This window comes from Seriola dumerili, unplaced genomic scaffold (assembly GCF_002260705.1).
Source record: "Seriola dumerili isolate Sdu_G_001 unplaced genomic scaffold, Sdu_1.0 BDQW01000043.1, whole genome shotgun sequence".
NCBI lineage: Eukaryota > Metazoa > Chordata > Actinopteri > Carangiformes > Carangidae > Seriola > Seriola dumerili.
The window spans coordinates 664,566-685,846 of record NW_019174298.1 but is presented as its reverse complement, the minus strand read 5'-3'; the positions used below and the strand labels follow the sequence as shown (position 1 = coordinate 685,846).

The following is a 21,281-nucleotide window of genomic DNA, read 5'->3' as shown; positions in this document are numbered from 1 at the left end:
CCATCGTTTTTGAAGAGTTGATTTATTCCCCTATAAATCTAAATAATATAGTTCCCTTTTTCAGTTGTTGTACTATATGGTAACACTACAGAGCCCCCTAAGGAGCTCAACATTTTCTACCCTGCAGACATGGGGGTTTGTGTTTTAGGTCAGTTTGTAATTGGCCAAATGACCAACCCCTGCATATTTTTAACAGTTTTAGCTCGGCCCACTTTCTTCCTGTCCGGAATGGTCTCCCCTCTTCTTACTGCCTAATTTACCAGTCCCACTCCTCCTCACCCCCCTCATCCCTGTGCACAGCGCGCTACATTGAGTTCAGCCCCTTCGGCTGGAGGCTCGGGTTTATCTGGAACCAAAGAGAAAGCCATTCAGGAGCTGTGCGCCGTGAAGTGAAGGAAGGATCCGTTGCGGACGCTGGGGGGGAGTGAGAGAGGACCGGGAACCGGGGATTTGACCTTTTCCACATAAAATCGGGTTTGTGAGGGCGCGCGGGGAGCCATGGCGGTGTTCTCTGCTCTGTGGGTGCTCTTACTGTGCCAGCTTTTGACATCATCCTCAGCCCAGGTAAGGGTTATCAAGTGCCGCATCCGTCTTTTCACTCCGCCTGCAGCTTGATTTAGTCTTTTTGCTGGTGGCGTATAATTCACTATCTGAACTTTTTGCAGTAAGTTCGTGTGACCTGCGGATCCACCTGTTGATAATAAACGCTCTCTCTCGTGTTGATGATGGTACTGATGATGGCAGTCACTTTCACAGATGCTTTAGGCCTGAGCTGCATCCTTCTTCACCCTAAAACCTGACGCTTTCTCTCAATATTGTTTCTTAGCTGTACAGTCACACACAGTGTATTCTTCCTGTATATTTATCATATGATTGAACATAGGTGGTATTTTGCCTCTCCGGTTCTGTAGGCCTATCTATGCTCTGTCATATCAGTCTAATTGTGTGCAGGTGGCTGTGCCATTCGCACCAGTTGATGAAGTCGGGGTTATGTTTTCCCTGAACCTGAGGAATGTGCCGATTGGAGATCAGTGCCACAGCGCACAATGCCACCTCTGTTCATTCAGGCTCCCTGACTGAGCTACACTCTGGAGCTCATTTAGAGAGTCCTCAGTGAAATAACTTTATTTTGTTTAAATGAACCGTGAACTACTAATTTATTTATGTTTTTGTAGAAATCTAGTTTAGCCCTCCTCTTGTGTGGAAAGGGAATATGTGAAGCATCTCTACACGTTCATATTTGTATCATAGTTTTCATGTTGTGTTGCAGCTGTATTGAAAAATGTATTTCCAATTATATCTTTATAATTAGACCGAATTATTACATGTCGTTGATATTGTCTTGAGTTTACATTTTACTAATTCCCGCTGTCTTGACACCAAATATTTTGTATCACTTTCTCAGATCTACACATCTTTTCTTGAGGTGGCTGCATCAAAAGAAGTGTGGATGCTTTAAAGTTACATTGGGAGAAATGCATGATTTTGATGAAATTTGTGTTTGCAGAGGCCGGGCCCCAGGGGAGCTGCTGGGCCACCAGGACCCCCAGGACCACCGGGAAGGGATGGCACTGATGTGAGTTGACCAGACTCCAGGAGTTTCTTTACTTTAAGCTAATGTGTTTAAGATTTAATAGTCAATCAACTGCAGTAAGTAGATAAGGAAAATATCAGCTCCTTTTTTTTTTATGAGTAATTTGTGATTTCTTTACATTCTCAATGCAATTGTCAGATTACAGATCAAGATTACCAAAAATGTGACAAATATTTATTTAAATTTGTGCCTGAGACACTAAAGTGAAAGTTCCCTGGACAGCTCAGTGGCTTCACGTCTTATTCAGGATGTATTTCAAGATTCAGTTACCTTTGGTAGAAAGTGTTTTCTTTGTGCATAAATGTGGCTAAAATGTGTCTAGATGTTAGTTTTTATCACACTGACTCCGCCCACAGCCCCACCTACAAGTATTAAATCATAATCATGGATGTCAGGGAGGCAGGGTTTAGGCATGTATTTACTCTATAGACTTCTGCGAGTGAAAAACTGTCTAGTTAATTATCCCTTCCTATTACACCCTCCATTACATTATATTCATAATATGAATGGCCTGTACTTATTCTTTAGTTGGTCACATTAACTCATACAGTATAATATCAGTCAGCCTGACCTGTGTGTATCTTGTCAATAAATGTGGTCAGATCAATAAAAATCCACTGAAATTAAAGCCCCCTGATTCTTTACAGAGTAAGGGGTTGTGCTTGTATGTAGGATATCATGTTGTGGTAGAAATAAGAGTAAAAACGATGCAGTGACACTTCATTTGTACAAGTTATAAGAGGAAATTGGATTATGGGTAAGCCAAGTAAAAAGAAAAACATGGTGACACACTTTGGAAACCCCTCTAAGTTTTTACTTCCTTTATATTTATGTCTTTATGATTTTTGTCCAATTTTTCTGCTAAATGAAAAAAATGTTTCTAGATGTTGTATTTCCATGTCCAAAAATCTGTGTTTTTTTTTTAGTTGTTGATATTTCTGGGACTCCTGTAAGGTTTAGGCACACAGAGGGCCCATTCATACATTCCCCAACCCTGTGAGACCATCTAGAGTTTCACCTCACACCTCCTCCCTGCACCTTCAGCCCCCCCTGTTCAAACCAAACGGAGGCTTTTATCATGTGACCAGACTGCAACGGGTCGGTTTAGAGGTGTTTGTTCTTCCCCACTTGGTGCAGAAGCTAAACTTCGTATCCTATACACTGAGGCTGCAGACCAGAGACTCACTTTTTGAGTTTCTTTACCACTCCTGTTGTTGGTATTACAAGTTATTGATGAATTTGAAACAGGAAGTTTGACTCTACAGTCATTGCAGACACTGGACATCTTTGGGCCTGTATGGCAGTGGAATTTAAGGGGCTTCATTTGTATAATCCTAGATTAATCTGGAGCGTTCAAGTACCACAAATGAACTGTGAGAATGAATGAAAGGAATGTTTTTGTCTATGGTGATGATATTTATTTGTTCTTTATAATTAACAGGGCAAACCTGGACCTTCTGGACTGCCAGGGAAAGCAGTAAGTATTCCAATAAGTCAAGCCAGTTTTATTTAAGGACTGTATAAAGGTTGCTGGGGTGGTAAAGGCATCTGAACTTTGTTTTAGTTTTTAAAAAAGAAAGGCCCTCCAAAAAGTTATTAATATTTTCTTTGAACCTTTCTCCTAACTAATAAAACAAATGCAAAATCCTTTCCATGGCATGTCAAAATGATATTGAAGTGAAGTGTTAAGCTCGTACAGTTTGTTCAATCTTGCACCTCAATTTAATCCTTAAACTCATTATAGAACTTCAAATGTGAACCACTAATGTTCACATTGATAAAAACCTGGTGCAGACACAAAACATATAGCAAAGCACATCATCATGGCCCAAAGGAAAGTCGTGTTTTTGATGTTACTGTTTATGTAATTGCAAAGGAAAGCTAAAACAAATAATGAATTTAGAGTAAGAAGAAAATGAAAGACCGCTCCTTGCTCCCCCAAAAATGCCAGACTACTCAAATTTGAGACAAAAGAAAAATCACAGTACCCTTTCTCCTTTTCTGACCCCTGCTCTCTCCCTAATAGTTTTTACAGTCCCTTATATTGCACAAAATCCTCTATCCCCTCTATTCTTAGACTCTTGATTTGAGTAAGGAATGATCTCCAAATAAAATGCTTTAACCACGTTAAGATAATTTTTAAAAAAGTAGAGGTGCACTATTTCATAAATCTCTGTCTGTGTAGGGTCCCAAAGGGAAAGCAGGAATACCAGGATCACCAGGAAAACCAGGCCTGCCAGGACTTCCAGGGGTGGATGTAAGTGTCCAACACACACACACACACACACACACACACACACACACAGCTAATTCTTACACCAACATCAATGCACCACCTCTGCCTTTATCAATGCTCAAACCAGTGAAGTTTCTGGAATGATTCAGTATTGACAATGTTCAAAACAACAGCACTGACGTTCAGCTGAATGATGTACCTTGTTTTTCAGGGTTTGACAGGTCCTGATGGTCCTGCTGGGAAGGACGGACCCCCAGGGGAAGCAGTAAGTGTGTTTTAGTCTTGTGATCTTTGTGGGATGCTGAGGATCCACTTAAAGATTCACCCAATTGAGTTTTATGACCTCTCCTCTTCAAACTGCCCCTCATTAATCAGAAGTCAAACACTTGCAAAACACACGAACAAACATGTATGCAAACTCACCCATGCTGATTGGTTGCTGCGGCTAGTGTTTCCCCTGTCTGCCTGGATTTATCAAGCCGGCTCAGCCTCTTGGTGGGAATATTTTTAATGAGGGATCAGAATCGGATTTATTTCTGCTGCTTCCCTAATCCGGCCCGGAATGCACACTGTTTCCCACCAACCTGCGAGACTGTCGGGGATGATGATCTGTTGCCGTGTTGCGGAGGGAAACAGGTGTTATCCTGTGAGAGATACAAGAGAGGACAGAATAACAACACGTGTGACACCAAACTACTGCTATGTTTTATGATTAAACAGGAAGGCGTTTATTTTCCACATGAAATATAAGATATGAGGGAATAAATATTTAGGGACCTCCGCTGTAAGGCTGCAAAGTCACTGTCAGGACGCATAAACGCCCCCAGCGATTCAACTAATTAGCCAACGTAATGAGGAAGCTTGCATCAACCAATGTCCCTAATTACTCAGATTACTACAGTGTTATTGCTGGCTCATAGTGCTGAAGAGTCATGCGAAGACAAACAGGATCAGGCTGGAGGAGTCTAACAAAGAATAAGCCAATGTATGGCAGTAAAGCAGATATACAGTAATCAGTTAACAGAAATGACAACTGGTCATTTTCACAGCACAATACAGATTGGTTTTTTTTTTCATAATTTTAGGTACATTTTCTTATTATTGTATTCAGAGGCAATTGTTTACTAGTTTATTTGTGTGCCAGTATAGCCTGCTGTCTCGTTTGCACACTGAGGAATGCAGTACATAATTGTAACATCGCTGTGTCAGGCCCGTTTATTTGGAGTCTTTTGCCCTCTCACCTCTCAGACAACACAAATACAGCTGTGAAGGGCAAACAAAGGGTTGCAGGAGGAGGAGGAGGAGGAGGAGAAGGAGAAACGATCACAGTGTCGGGTTTAGGGGAAACAGAACCCAAAAGCAGCTAACACAAAAGGGGTGGGAAAAAAAGAAGGTATTTTTAATAAACAAAAGGAAACTTACAAAGCTGGTAAAATAGCAAAGAACTCAAAATCCAAAACGAAGAGCTAAGCTGGAGTACATCAGGATACAACAAGGGAACACTGGAGCAAAACAGGGTTTCAACAAGATATCAACTGAGACTGACAAAGACAAGTGAGCACAGAGACTAAATACACAACGAGGCAAGGGTGATTGAACACAGGTGTAATACATTAGGGCGGGGCAGACAATCACAAAGGAGGGAAACAGGACAAAGACAGGAAGTAGACCTAACATGAGACACAAAAGGGAAGTGATTACAAAATAAAACAGGAAATAAAACAAATAAAAACAGTCCAAAAGACCAAACATAAAGCCTGTCACGGCAAACCATGACACACGGTGTGGTTAGAACGGAAAGAAGAAGGGACACTGCAGTTTGATCATTTATGCGTGAAACAAGTTTTACGTATTTATTTTTTGACAGCAATAATAGATGGAGCTTGTAAACAAACTGAAGTTAGTGAAGGAAAAAGAAGACTTGCAAAACATTATTATTGTGTTCTCCACAATTAACAATGCCAAATACATTGGCATTGGCACACAACACATGCAATCAGAGTAACTGATTTTGAGAAATGATTGTATTAATCACAGTAATTACTGAGATGCAGACACTTTCTTCTCTCAGTATCTTTAACAATTAGTCAATTATTCAAAGCGTTTGTGACTCTCAGCCTTCTCATGGCAGCAGAAAAAATACTGTTTTTGTGGTGTTTAATCATTAATTAATCATTAATTATATTATCATTCATAAATCTGTCTGTCAGTCATTAATCATGCAAAACAACACCTAAGATATCAAGTGTATTTTCATCACTGATTCCCTTACAGTGAGACACACTTTTAACCAATTTGAAGGTATTTATAGAATATAAAATGAAGCCATATAGAGCAACAGCACTTCCCATCACAACACTTCCTGTCTCTTATTGTGTCGAGCTGGAATGTGACCACACAGATTCACACAGAAAACCTTACAGTTACCACCATTAAAATAACCAAACCAGTTAGATTAAAGGTGACCCCCATTAGTAGTCACACTGGTGGTAAGTACACTGGTTCTATGTACTGTGCAAAATAAAACAGGACAGAGCTTTTCATTTTTGTGCATACTTCACATACTTCATGAACATTATTAGTAATTATCTACAAAATATCAGATTACATTATTCTCAAGACTTCTCATATCCTCACTATCTTGGAGTACACTAAATTTTGTGCTTAAAGACTTCTCTTAATTTTTTTTATAAATTACCAATCCCAAATATCAGTCAGCTATGCACACAAAAAAATTATGTTCAAAGGGTTCATACGTTGTCTGAAAGGTTGATTGTGACATTTTGCTTTGCTCTCTTTAGGGTGAATCTGGACCTCCTGGGCCACCTGGACCTCCTGTAAGTACCCCCGCATACTCTGTACCACCTGAGAAACCTCACACAGGTACACGACTGTCAGTTCATGTACAGATCCATCTCATTTTGACTATCAAAAATTATCAACAGCCTAAAAAGACTAATTCCTAGAGGCTTTATATACCATTATACAGCTCATACATGTTCATATTAAGATGATGAGGAAGCATCACATGTTTACTTTGATCTAACTGGACTGCACAGGTCCATATTCCCCTCACAGCAAAGACCAGCAACAAACTTTCAAAGTGGATTTGATGCAGTATTACATCATGAGGTGGATATTGATGTTGTGAGAAAATCGAATCATCCCTTGGTGTTTGTGACTTAATTTGCCTTCCTGTGTCTTCCGTAGGGCAGAGGGAGACCAGGAGCTGCAGTGAGTACACAGCACTGCCTTTCTATGTCATTCTTACGTGCAGAAAGACGGAGAGAGTGATGTATTTGGATATTTTTTCCACTTTACTATTTTTTGTTTGCATCCTGAGAGCGTATGTTTGTACATGTTACAGTCCTGTATGTTGTAGCCCAGATTGTGTGCTACATCTACACATGTATTCTGATGTTGTGCACACATCCGGTGTCTTTTGTTTCCAGGGACTACCTGGAACCAACGGGTTGCCAGGCGGAGTTGGACCCCAGGGTCCAGTGGTGAGTGTCTCTCTGATCTCCCCAATTAGGCTTCCTGTCATCCTTATTAAGGAGTTTTATAGACTGATTTAGAATGAGGTTCTTGTTATCTATTTAATTTTATTCCATCTTTGATTCAGCACCCAGTTGGCGACAGAAAACTCGATTAACTTATCATCCAGTTCATTTATTAGTGAATTAGTGAATTGCACAAAAAATCCTACATGAGCCTCTGTAGCAGAAACAGTCAATTTCATACAGACATAGATCCAGTAATTTTTTGTTGTATGATCCTAAATTTCCATATATTATAGGAGAATGAGAATAACCGATGAAAAGGAAGGACACTTCAGTACGTCAGACAGGCCTAGTGTTTCTGCTGGGTCACGCTTTGTTAGGATTGTCCAGTGCTCATATTCATCAGCTTATGTGTGATTGAAAGCTCAGTCAGAGGACTTTACAGTATTGTCAGCATCAGTGTGGAGAAAAATGATCAACCAGCTGAGGTTGAGATATCCAAACTATTAGTCCAAAAACACTGGATCCTGCACTTAATTCAACTGTTTGGATCCTCACTACATAGTTATTGCCCATGTCTTTCAAACTCCACACTCCTAGTTTGTTGTACAGTATTATAGTTTGGGTCAGTCTGAGGACTGTTGTTTGGTCAAAGTCAGGGATACTGTAGTCTATGGAGATATTGCAAGTATCATTGACCACTACTTTTTTATCACCTGTTAGTGGAGTAGATTGAAGTAAGTTCCCTAAGTGATGATGAGATTGGCTCTAAAATCTCACCAGTTACTTTAGATTGAGGTGCTGAAGATGCTACTAATCTTGCTGCTCTTCTATTTATTTCTCAGGGTGCTGAGGGTCTTCCAGGACTTCCCGGACCTCCTGGCCCTGATGGACCCCCAGTAAGTGGAGTCATCATTTTATACCTTATACCTGGTGCTGCTGGTACAACATAGTCACATATTTTTCCACTGCCACACAGTGGATCTCTTGTTGAACGTCTATGAATTCACAGAAGCACTGTACCATTTGGTGGGAAAGGAGTGCGCTGATTTCTTGCTGTGTGTTGTCATTTCTCCCTCTCTCAGGGTCTTCCTGGTACTCTTCATGATCTTAACGGTGACCTTCTGGTAAGATTTCAATCATGCACCCAGTGAAAGCAGCGTAATGACAGTGAACTGAAGCTGTGACCTCTGCATACAGAGCCCTCAGTCGTTTTTGTCTCTGTCCACTGCAGTGTCCTGCAATCTGTCCCCCTGGTCCCTCCGGTCCTCCTGGGATGCCAGGATTCAAGGTAGATATAGTTCCTGTCATGGTTCTTTTTTTTATTTGTTGTGAATTTGATGCTGCTCAATATATCCTTGAGATAATATAAAACTCATGTCACCCTGCATTCTCACAATACATTTCCTCATGCACACGCGTGTCTGTATTTACCCCTTGTGTATTTTTGCTCATGTAGGGTCACACAGGACATAAAGGAGACAAAGGAGAACCTGGAAAAGATGGAGAGAAGGTGAGTTTATCATGGGACATAATTATTATGGCGTCTGTCTCTGTGGCTGATTAGGTTACATAAGGATGGACTTAACCTAATATGTGCAAACTATTGGTTTTGTTGAGTACAGCTGCTCGAATTTCTGTGATTTGTTGTTTTGATGCTATACTAAGTATCCTGTTCTGTCTCTAGGGTGATGCTGGACCACCTGGCCCACCAGGTATTCCTGGCACTGTGGGTCTGCAGGTGAGTGACAAAACGATTATTCAGGGAAATGCCATATTATTTAAGTTATTGTTGCCGTTGTTTCACCTTTTGGCTACTCATAAACTTGGATATTTACTACACCACATCCAAGCAGCATTTACAGAATTATGAAATATTCAGAGTGAGTTTACAATGTGCCCTCACCATGCTCTAATGTTTCAGGGCCCACGTGGTCTAAGAGGTTTACAGGGCCCGATGGGAGCTGTAGGAGACAGAGTGAGCAACTTTTTACATGATCTGTTCCTCCCCTCTTCATCTTCTTATCACTCTCAATACAGACATTTAACTTGTGTTCAAACATGTATGCTTCAATTGACCTCATACTCTGTCTGTAGGGTCTGCCTGGTTTCAGAGGCAAACCTGGCATCGCCGGCATCATTGGGAAGACAGTGAGTCTCTCCTTGTTTGTAACACACTATAAATAAAAACAGTGTTTGATAGTAGTATACAGCTAGAATAGACGGCTGGTCCCATCAATGAATAGCTGTGTGTGTTTCATCTGATGTCTCCAGGGTGACGCTGGAGAAAAAGGACCACAGGGATTCAGAGGACCCAAAGGAGAAATTGTAAGTAAAAGACTTTGAGTTGTGACTATTACTATCACAAGAATATATAAGATGTATAAGCGACACCCTAATGTGTCTTTGAACAGGGTAAAATTGGTCCCAAAGGAGGTCCAGGTGGAGCAGGACCCAAAGGCGAGCCTGTAAGTACATGTCTGAAAAATTACACCTTTTGCATTGACGTCGCCACTAAGAACCACGTTGATCATATTTGATGTGTTCTACAGGGTATTCCTGGCAGAGACGGCAAAGATGGTACACCAGGATTAGATGGCGAGAAGGTTTGTTGCACCTTTTCTTCCTGTATGAGGTTTTGCTTTATGTAGTTGCTAGTCTACTGCTATGACAAGACTGATGTCACAGTCACAGCGTTGTTTGTGTTGACAGGGTGATGCTGGACGCCATGGAGTAGTTGGAGAGAAAGGACCAAACGGCCTTCCTGTAAGTATTGTAAAGTAGACTTGGGTGTTTCCTATCTAATTGATAATAAAGGACATCAGTTAAATGTCCTTTATCTCATTGTCTTCATTCTAAGTCTCTCTCAGTACCATTCTGCACATTCATTTTCTCAAAGTCAGTCCTAATCACTGCTTGTGATTTGTGAAAAAGGTGTGTTCAGCTCCTGAATAGGTAAACCAAATTAGTATAATTATGAAAATATTATAAGTGAATAGTCCTAAACACACCCTCTGTTGAAAAACTGATAAGTTTCATTGTTGTGTATTTTCTGTTGCAGGGTCTACAAGGAAAGGCTGGTGCAAAGGGATCTAAAGGAGTAGTTGTGAGTATTACAAACAGACATCAACCTTAAAGCTAAAATTAAGACCATGGTGGACAACTATTATCTTCTGTCTCCTTTTACACCAGGGTGATGAAGGGAAGGCTGGGGAGACAGGACCTTCTGGAGAGCCAGGTATTCCTGTATGTATCTGATGGGCTTTTGGGGATATTACTGGGTTACAGTTTTGTGACATTTACCCACATGAAACTTTAACAAAGTCGAGTCTGGTCTCGAAACTTTCCTGACTTGTCTGCAACATCTTTCCTCTGCTCCCTTCAGGGTGAGATTGGCGTCCCAGGAGAGAGGGGGATAGCAGGACCCAGAGGAGTGGCTGTGAGTTAATGGTTGCTTTATAAGCTAATGTATGTATATGTCTGTTTTCAAATTGCTGCGCTGCTTGCATAGCTATAAATGCTTCAAAAGCATCTATTACAGGACATTTAAAAATAATCTTTGCCCCATTTACGAGCCAATTTATGAGACTTTCTGCTGCACAGATGGCCATCTGTTAAATTTAACCAGTTTACAGAATTTAGATTCAGTCTCCAATATACAGCTCTAATAACCAGTCTGGATATTTGAATGCAAAATGACTGAAAAAGACAAGGTATTAATATAAAGCACTCAGCTTTAAAGACCACAATGCATAGCAGCATACAGCATGAATATGAGATCAAACTGGAATAGCAGGATGATAAACTACTGCCCTTCAAAGTTAATGATATTCTGCTACAAAGGCACTAAGATTATTGCTGCTGATTCAGTGGCTCTGTGAGGTGGAGTGAGAAGAAATGACGGGCCAGTGATGAGAGCAGATTTTCCTAAAAGAGGAATTCATAAACAGAGAGGTCTTTGTTTCTCACATCAGCCCCTGTGGCGAGGTAAAAGGATAAAACATCATAGGAATTAACATACTTCTATCGCACTCTGCACTGCATAATGAATCATACCTCGCACAATCATCACGTCCATCTCGTCTTTTCTTTTTCTCTCAAATCTCGACAACAGTGATATGTCAATAACAACCAGTTGTTTTGGGACGATATGCGTTTCCTAGTAGGAGGACATGACAATATCTGTTTCCAACAGGGAGGTATTGGACCAGCGGGCAACCCTGGGCCCCAGGGAGTGAAAGGCTACCAGGTCAGTTGCATGAAATTGCTAATCATCATCTTTTTTAATTTTTTTTTTTTATTGTTTTTTTATTATTTTTTGTTAACTTACCAACTGTGTGAATCATGTGCTGCAGGGGGTAAAAGGAGCCTTGGGGGATCCAGGTCTTCCAGGTCCAACAGGAATCCGTGGAGAGTTTGGTGATAGGGTGAGTTTGACATGTGTGGTAATATGAAGTGTCCCAGGGTTTAATGCCACCCAGTGTAATCCATGATACAGCACATGATTATTAATGATTAATCTATTAATCAATTAAGCATTTAGTCTATAAAATGACAGCAAATAGCAAAGATGTATTGTTACGTCCTAAAATGTCTTGTTTTGTCCGACCAACAGTCCAAAACCCAAAGATTTTAGATAACAAGAAAACTTTTCAAACTATAAACTACTATTCTAACTTGAGAAAGTGGAACCAGAGAATTTTTAATTTTTTTTTTTAAATCTTGACTCGATTAATCGATACTCAAAACAGTAGCAGATTTTCTGTTGATCACCTAATCAACTAATTGGTCTAATACATTTTATAAATAAACGACAACAAAAAACAGGTAAAAATCTCCATTAAGGGCCAGTCCTAAAGATTCAAATATAAAGCTTTGACAAAAGTGTCTGCACAGGCACAGCAGAGATATGTAACTGTCCAGCTGTCTTCATGGGAAGGTACCGTATGTCAATAACCAGGTCGTCCCTCCCCAGTCAGTGGTATAAACTCAAACTGCAGCCAGGAGAGAGCTCAAATACAAAGCGGCCTCCTGTTCAGAATCTGAAGTTAGAACAAAGCCTGTCTTTATACCAGTCCTGGTTCCCCTCAAACAGCCCACCTCACTTCCCTTCATCCCCCCTTCCTTCTCCCACAGCCGGTCTTCCACAAACGTCTCTACATGGCTCTCATTTATTCTCTTTCTCTCTCCTTCTTCAACCCCTATAGGGTCCAGTTGGAGCTTCTGGAGCTAAAGGAGACATGGTAAATACTTCAGAGTCAAAGTTCAAACGAGTCATGGTTAAATATGACCTCAACTGAACCAGTTCAAAGGTTATACCTGAGAAATTATTATCTTAGATGCTGTTACATGGGTTTCATAAATAAGACAAAAAATTCTGTGTTCGTTTTTCTTAACAATGACACTGAAACTGTTTTATCAGCTCAACAGGGAATAATAGAATATTTTCAGTCATGTACAAAACACACATGAAAAAAAAAAATCAAATAATTCAGATCTTCTGTTGTCTCTTTAGGGTGTGGCAGGAAGTGACGGTTTACCTGGAGAGAACGGAGAACCTGTAAGTTTTGTCTTTTGTATGTATTTTATTTTATGTCCTCAGTCAGAATCCAAACACAGTAAATCAGCAGTAATGAGTTGTAAAGTTGATTCTGCTGTCTGACTGCTGACCAGGGCCAGAAGGAGAGAACTTGTAACATCTACAGTTTTTAAAAAGTCTTTATACTGGTTGCCAGTCACTTTCTGTTATGATTTTAAAATTCTTTGACATGTTTATCATGATCTTGCACCAACCCATTCGGCCCCGTAGGTCTTCTGGCACAAGTCTCTTAGTTATTCTGATTAAAGCTTTTGGTGAGGCAGCATTTAGTTTTTATGGCACAGTCTGTCTGAAGATCTGAGACCAGCTGAATGTGCTGATGTGTTTTGATTAGAATGTTTTTCAGCCATCTATTAAATCTTATGTAACTATTCAATTTATTGTATTTATGTTCTAAAATGTTTCAAGTTTTTTGTCTGGTCTTTCTCAGAGTTTTACGTTTAATATTTGTTGACATTGATTGATTGGATCTAAAATCCTATCTTTTTTTCAGGGTCCCTTTGGGCCAGTTGGACAAAAAGGACAGGTGAGCTGCGTCGTTGTTTTCATTTACAATTTTTGTATTTTAATTATTATTTATTTTGTCCTTTCGCACTTTCAGAGTTTCATAGTCTCACATGAACCTTTTACATCCAAACCAGGTTTCACCAAATATTACCATTACTTTCAGCGAACCATTTCAATGGTTTATTTATTTCTCGATAACTGACCCGATATGAATTTTTTTTCCTATTTAAATTTGTAATTTCTATTTTTTTTTTCAAAACAGTTGAGCTACTCCATAATCTTTCCACATACCCCCAAGCAACCTATTCCTACCCAGGGGTACAGGTACAGGTACCCCTGGGTGCAGATGTCTGAGCACAAAACACAGTTAGATGTTGTGTGTGGGTGTAATTAGCAGCACAAGTTTGTTCCAGACTCCCTCTGTCTCTGCTCCCTCACAGAACATTAAAAACTGGTGCCTTGCTCTGAGCTGTTGCCCACTTGTCAGAGTCATTGCACATGATTCAGCCTCACATTCCAGGTTTAATAGGATTAATTAGAGATAGGTATTGCTGCTTTAGCTTTATTGGCCTGTTTGCTGCTATCGCCACAAGGGAGAGACGAGTCACATTAAGCTGCAGCACAATTTATGTAACTAGAGACATGGTAATGATGAGGCTCACTCTCTTAGTCTCATTTACTGTTTGCTGTGCTCGTCGGAGTAATTATCAAGCAACGAGCCGCCATATGAATCCGCCCCCGCATTGTCTCAACAGACCCAGTTTGCTCCTTGGTTGGTGTTTAGTCAATGATCAAATCAGATGCTTATGGATGTTTTTAGCTCTTGTTTGAAATTGATTTTTTAATTTTTGCAAAATATAATGAGTTATTTAACAGTAATTCTTGTTGATTATAGCCCGGGAAACGGGGTGAACTGGGACCTAAGGGTGTGACAGGCCCACAAGGAGAGCTTGGTGCAAGAGGGCCTCCAGGAAAACAAGGGCCAATGGGCTTCCAGGGGGAACAGGGTCTGCCTGGAATTGCAGGAAAGAACGGTGTACCTGTGAGTGTTTTTTTTTTAATCTGTATAAAATTGTAAAAAGCTTCTGACTGATGGAAGTGTATTAAATGTTAATGTTTTCTAATAAACTGCATGAATGAGGTTACTCTTTAAAATGTCTCTTCAGGGTAAACTGGCAAGTGAGCAGCACATCAGAGAGCTGTGTGGCTCAATGATTGATGGTGAGAGATCTGAATTAACTTTTGTTCATAATTAATTCCAGTATTGAATAAAAGGTAAGCTGGAAATTCACCTTCTTGTGTTTTCTATCACGCAGATCAGATTGCACAGCTGGCCGCTAACCTTCGAAGACCCCTGGCCCCTGGAATGGTGGGCCGCCCGGGCCCTGCTGGGTCTCCAGGAAAGCCAGGAGTTGCTGGCTCTATTGGGCATCCAGGTTCCCGTGGACCACCAGGGTACAGAGGCCTGCCAGGAGAACTTGGAGACCCTGGTCCCAGAGGTATGAAAAATAAAATCAGCAAGCTCTGCATCATAACAAATCTAATCAGTGGGCATTAGGGTAACTTTAGCAGGGGGATGGCACAAACTGCGTTTGAGAATCAATCTATGATGTAAATGCTTTATAGTGAGTCAACAACCAACACAACCCCACAAATTACAAAATATAGCATATGTCGAAGCCACTTTTCTCTCTCTCTTGCTCACACAACACACACACACATACAGACTTCACCGTGCGCATCATTAGAGCATAAATTGAAATAAACTACATACTCCACTAAACTACACAAATAAATTCAGACAGACACAAAAATCATTCATCATTTTGCATAATAATCATGAAAGGCATCATAAAGAGAATAAAGCGCATGGCTTACCTCTAGAAGAGTTGCAGGCAGCGAGTGTTGGTGCTGAATCTCCTAAACTGGTGTTCTTCCACTCAGTTGTGCATTTTCGGGTGAAGTTCCTCTCAAACGCTAGCTGAACAAAATGGGCCTTTCTTTTGTGGAGCTTTGTGTTTCTACTTTCAACCACTGATTAAATATTTATTTTTACAACAGGTGATGTTGGTGAGTCAGGCGATAAGGGACCCATTGGCAAAGCCATTGATGGGCCAACTGGAGACCAAGGATATCAAGGTATGTGGCCCCATACGTGCTACAACATTGTTCCCTACCGATTACCAAGTTACTTTATACGGTATATATAGACCTTACTCATGGCAGAGAGTTTGACTTGTAAATATAGATGTAACTAATAAGATTAATAAAGGCTGCAATCCATTCAGGTGTGTCAGCTCTAGGGGAGGCAGACACATGAATTGTTTACTGGCACAAATGGAAGGGCGCCATCATTAATGTTATTAATTACACCTGTTACAATGTGAAAATATCCTGTGTGTGAAAGGTCTGTTGTGGTATAATTTGTAGGATTAACATTAACATCAAACCAGTAAAACAGATTTTCAGATTTTTCTTCAACAGGGTTTAATTTGATGCCAAATTGTCAGATCGATTGTGCATTTAAAACTAACTAAAATACTTCCCACAGGTCTTCCAGGAGTACCTGGAATTGTCAAAGATGGGCGTGATGGATCTCCAGGAGATCCAGGTGAGCCTGGAGAGCCAGGGAGGGTAGGTAGGACTGGGCACCAGGGACCTCCTGGAATCTGTGATACATCAGCCTGCCAGGGAGCATCAGTCGCTGGGAAATCCTCCAACCCCAAAAACCATTAAACATGACTTCCTGCAACCTGACACCATCCACCCCAAGGAGGAAGGGTGAAAAGTGAGGGAAGGAAGGAATGAAAGAAGAGAGTGATCACAAAAATGTCCTCTTTATTTAAATACATGTATCACAAGATGGGAAGAGTAACATCAACAGATGTGATATTTTGAGAGGAATAGAGGAACATCCAAGGAGTGAATACCAGAGCAACTGAGAGACAAAAACATCAAGGTGACATCCAAAAATAAAGTGGACAGAGGCACCGAAGAGTGCAAGAGAACAACTGCATTGCTCTAAATACTATCACATAACAAGACTTGACTTACAAACAGCTGGAAAATGAATGATGAGTCCTTTGTGTATAAAAACTTTGTACATGTTGTTTCCATGCCCCATTACTTTGGTTAACATCCTTCTGGCAGATGACACTCTAAAAACAACAGTGACTGTCTCTGAAGTGAATGTGCATGTATCATGGCCCATTAATGTAAATCACAGGTGTTACCTCAGCATACAAGCTTACATTGTAAAATATGGAAATAGGTGCCAGAGGCAAAAAAGCCTCTGTCGAAGAGCTGTGTATGTGTTGTAAAAGGAATAAAAAAGAAATAACCAGGTGCCCAGACATTGTGTAGATTAATGCAAAAATTTTTAAACTTTTGATAGTCTTTTTTTTTTTTACAGCTTGTTTTTTTTTAATTACATGTGAAGCTGATTCTCTGGATTTGAGAATCACAAACGAAATAAAACTTGTGGATGCATACATCAGACATTGTAAAATAAGTTTAAGAATCTTAGGAGCAAAGTAAAAAATTCATTTTTTTTCAATCTGCAATGACCACATCCACTATGTACTACCGGTGCTGTAACTATTAAATATACATGACTTTAAATACTATTTATTATTTGTGGGTGACTGTTGTATGTACAGTAAGATGCTACAGCGACATGTTGTAAGAAAGAACAAATAAAGCCACTTTTCAGTAAAACATTACTCTTTTCTACATATCAAATGAACAGTCTTTACTTCAGAGTAATATGCTTAACACCATGAAAGTTAAGTAACCCAATTAATTCACAAGGCAGCGACACTTATTTCCATGCAAAATATGTGATTAGAGACTAAATGTATGTAGAGACGAAAACTGAACACACTGTATGAACCAAGTTTAACCAATGTAAACAATTTAAAAAATACGCGAGTAAACAAAATTTGAATTAGGATTAAAACTATGCAAATATAAGTAAGATTAGCTAAGTCAATGATAGTGAAGATCTGAAATGTACTCATTAGAACACTATCTTATATTTGTCAAAGGGAAACAGTGCCACCTGTTGATGACTTTCTTGTAACCAATGCTGGCTCTCTAAGGGGAGGGGGTTAGAATAGCTGGCATGGCAATTGAAACACTTGCCTAGCAATTCAAACCATGTTTGAGCATCACATGGTCTGAGACTGAAAACCTTCTACTTTCTAAATCATTGTAATGTCACAAGTAGAACTCCTCTCAAAAGAAGACTTTGTCATTTAAAATGTAACAACACAGCCAGACCTCATAAGACAACCTCAACTCATTTCACAGTTAAATGTCCTGAAATATCCAGCTGATTTATTAGATAAAATAGTGATAATTGGGGAGGGAGTGGTGTCATTGTTCTACAGCAAGAGGAATGCTCAGTGTCTCATCCATCTCCCGGTGGATTGTGTCCTGGCCTGGAGAAGGGTTGGATTTCAGAAAGAGTCCTTTCTCTTCGGTGAATGCAGTCTGAAACTCCTGTAAAGAAGGAGAATATTAAATTATTGTGGTTAATGACATATTGTATCAGTAATGTTTTATTTTACTTTTTTTTAGCGTATCTAGCCTGCCCCTCCCTTCTATTCTAGGTGGTGCTGGTGCTGCACACTGTTAGCAGAATGTGGTTGGATATATGAGGGCTTGTTTTAATTCACTGCCAATCTTTTTTCAGTACGTAAATCAATTGAAAACTGCAATACTGGATAATCCATCACAGTAAAATGATAAAGTTTATTTGATTTTAATCTTCAAAACTAAGAGGAATTTGATTTGAACTCTCTAAATAACAAAAGTCATATCGAGTCTGCTGCAGTATTATAACTCAACAAGAGGAAATGTAATAAAGCACTCATCTTCCAGCCCCTGGTTTTGAGTCTCAAATAATTCAGTTGCAGGATTATCAAGTCAAAATGTTTTTCATCAATGTTTTAACTCAACAACTCCACACAAACGTACCTCTTTGAAGGTGTCTCCGTAGGTTTTATTGATGTAGCTGAGGAAGGCAGTGGTCCACTGCAGGGTGGTGACTTTGTCTGTATCTGAGTCACAGAAAGGCACCAGCATGTTCAGCTCATCACAGCACAAACGAATCCTCCTCCTGCACAGCAGAACAGGCAATACAGATGTTAATGAGTGTCTATTTAACTTTACAGACCTGTGACCTTGTTCTTTTCCTCTGTGCTCTCTCTTGCTCTCTCTCTCGCTCTCTCTCTCTCAAACCAACCGGTCGAGGCAGATGGCCGCCCACCCTGAGTCTGGTTCTGCTCCGGGTTTCTGCCTCTTAAAAGGAAGTTTTTCCTTGCCACTGTCGCCTAGTGCTTGCTCTTGGTGGGAATTGTTGGGTCTCTGTAAATAATATTATTATCTAGACCTGCTCTATTTGGAAAGTACCTTGAGATAACGTATGTTGTGAATTGGCGCTATTCAAATAAAAATTGACTTGAATTGACTTGACTTGACCTTGTCTCATCAGCTTATGTAAGACATAATGGGATCTATCTATGGCTGCAATTAACAATTATTTTCACTGTCATATAAAACATCAGAAAACAGTGCCAAATGCATGTCAAAAGAATCTGAGAGCCGAAGTAGACGTCAAATACTGTCTTATTTTGTCTGACCAAGAGTCTATACTAAAAATATTCAGTTCACTACAATATCATCAAGAAAAGTGGGGAATTCTCACATTGGAAATATGTTAAATAGGTTAATTAAAAATATATTAACTTATATCTAACAAAAAAAGCAACTACACATTAGGTCACAAACCAAAAGATGATAAATTCTGTTTCAAGAAGTACAGATGGAACTACAGAACCCTTTTATAGTATTTTTTCCATTTTCCCTGTTTACAAAAACAAATCTTTCCATCTTTCCTTATTTCTGACAGCTGTGGACCTGAAAAATTTGTTGCAATACTACTGACAGCCAGAAACTGAGAGATCAACAGTCTTACAGTAGCTGCCACATACCTGTATATTTAAGGGTTTTAAATACAGTAATTTGGCTGTACCCATGACTGTAAATGTTGCCTCTGTTTTTCACGTGAGGAAAAGCTCTTAAATATGAACAGTAAAAAATGGAACTAAATGTTGCAGCACTCTTGGCTCATACTCAAGGCACCCAAGGGTGTTGCATCAGCAACTTTGGATACTCCTGGACAAAACTACTGTGTGTTTTTTATGTAGGGAATAGTGTGTAGTGAGAAAAGAAGAGAATAATTCTGGACACAGCCTGTACTGCACTTAAAATTTAACAATGTTACACTCCCAAAGTAATATGTAAGTCCTGAAAGAGGCCAAATTTGTGACTAAAAAGAAAAGAAATGTATTTCAGTATTGTAGTAGAGTATTGAAATGTAATGGGTATTTCATCAGACCATGTCAAAAATTGTGGAGGTTGTAGTGAAACTTTTAGCTGTTGTAATGACTGCTCACCTGCGCTCCCTCTCCTTACTGTTGTGTCTCTCCCTGCGCTGGCTATGTGACATACAAAACTGAGCTCTTTTCCTTGTGCTGCTCCCTGTCTCTCCAGCTGACTCTGAGGCAGCCTTTGCAGCCTTGATGGGTTGAGAGCTGCGGGCACTACCACTTTTCCTGGAAGCAGTAGGTGTCACGTCATCATCTATGAAAAAATATGAGTGTGTGAGACTCAGTTAGATACAAACTTTTGCGTGTATTTGCGGTGTAGTATGGTAGACAACAACAAAATAACTACAGTTTTTGAAAAAAGTTAGGGTGAAAGTACTTACTATTACTTTTTATGTTCACTAACTTCTTCTCTTCTGTTGGGTTGCTACTGCTGGTATGGTGAGCTTTGGTAACAACCCTCTCTGGGCAAACATTAAATGAAAAACTCTTGGGGATGATTAAACCCTGGTGCTTGCTAGATTCAACCATATGAGGAATATGGCCAAATACCTGAAATAAAAACAGACACAAATGATTAAACAATGAATCCTGCTATAAAGCTTTAATGATAAAAAATCCTGTGTATATTTTCTTTCACCACACCTGACCACACATGTTGGTGACAGGGTTAAATACACCCCCTACATTTGTAACCTCAAAAGGATTTGGTCTGTCAGTTTTCATCCACTTCTGCATTTGTGGATGTATGACTGCCTCATGAGCCTCTGCAGACTGCTGAAGTATTGTCAAAAAACTGAAACACAACAGGGATTTGGCAAATTCCATAAAAAAATGAGTATATCAGCATTATATTTACTAATAAATAGCAATAAAGTATAATAGTCAAGCCTACTTGGTGAGAACTGCTGACTGAATATCATTTCTTGGGGTGTCAGCAGACACTGTGTTGAACCTTTTCTCCAAGCAAACTCTAGCAGCTGATCTGGATCGCTTCAGTGAAGATGTCCTGCTGCTGGCAGGTGGTTCACTTGGACTGTTTTCACCTCTGATTCTGGCCATCACAAAACCTGGGACCTCTGCATAAGAAGCTGGTGTCTTTTCTCCTGGCATCACCAGACAATGTTCATCTGTCGAAGTTGACAGGTCAATAGCTTGAGTGGTTGTAAAGGGAGAAATCACTGTGGATCCAGTGGCGTCTTTAACCGTCACTGTAGCAGGGTGACCTCTGGCATCTGGCCCATCTGGAGACCCGGCTTGTGCCTCCACCTGTGCCTGGATAAGGTGCTGAAGGTGTGTGTATTCAACCTCTGTCATCTCCATCAAACTGAGCTCAGTTCCCAACATCTGCCCCTGATCATGTGACAAACAACCACCTTGGCTCAAGATCAGCCCAACAGAGTCACAGGTGTGTTCTCTGGATGAAGGTGAAACAGGGATAGTTTTACAA

At 40.1% G+C, this 21,281-nt stretch overlaps 1 protein-coding gene across 1 annotated transcript; it reads left to right on the top strand.

Moving 5' to 3' along the window:
- Nucleotides 1-420: 420 nt before the first annotated feature.
- On the top strand, nucleotides 421-16,536 carry col9a3 (collagen type IX alpha 3 chain). The gene is made up of 32 exons (XM_022739271.1): nucleotides 421-564; nucleotides 1,508-1,576; nucleotides 3,036-3,071; nucleotides 3,780-3,851; nucleotides 4,042-4,095; nucleotides 6,632-6,667; nucleotides 7,041-7,064; nucleotides 7,283-7,336; nucleotides 8,179-8,232; nucleotides 8,419-8,460; nucleotides 8,568-8,624; nucleotides 8,793-8,846; nucleotides 9,021-9,074; nucleotides 9,258-9,311; nucleotides 9,431-9,484; nucleotides 9,608-9,661; nucleotides 9,748-9,801; nucleotides 9,886-9,939; nucleotides 10,046-10,099; nucleotides 10,395-10,439; nucleotides 10,526-10,579; nucleotides 10,719-10,772; nucleotides 11,529-11,582; nucleotides 11,689-11,760; nucleotides 12,541-12,576; nucleotides 12,849-12,893; nucleotides 13,426-13,458; nucleotides 14,335-14,481; nucleotides 14,606-14,660; nucleotides 14,756-14,938; nucleotides 15,501-15,578; nucleotides 15,991-16,536. Exons 1-32 carry the CDS (start codon nucleotides 499-501, stop codon nucleotides 16,173-16,175), a joined length of 2,037 nt encoding a protein of 678 aa, XP_022594992.1. The 5' UTR covers nucleotides 421-498; the 3' UTR covers nucleotides 16,176-16,536.
- The last annotated feature ends 4,745 nt before the right edge of the window (nucleotides 16,537-21,281 follow it).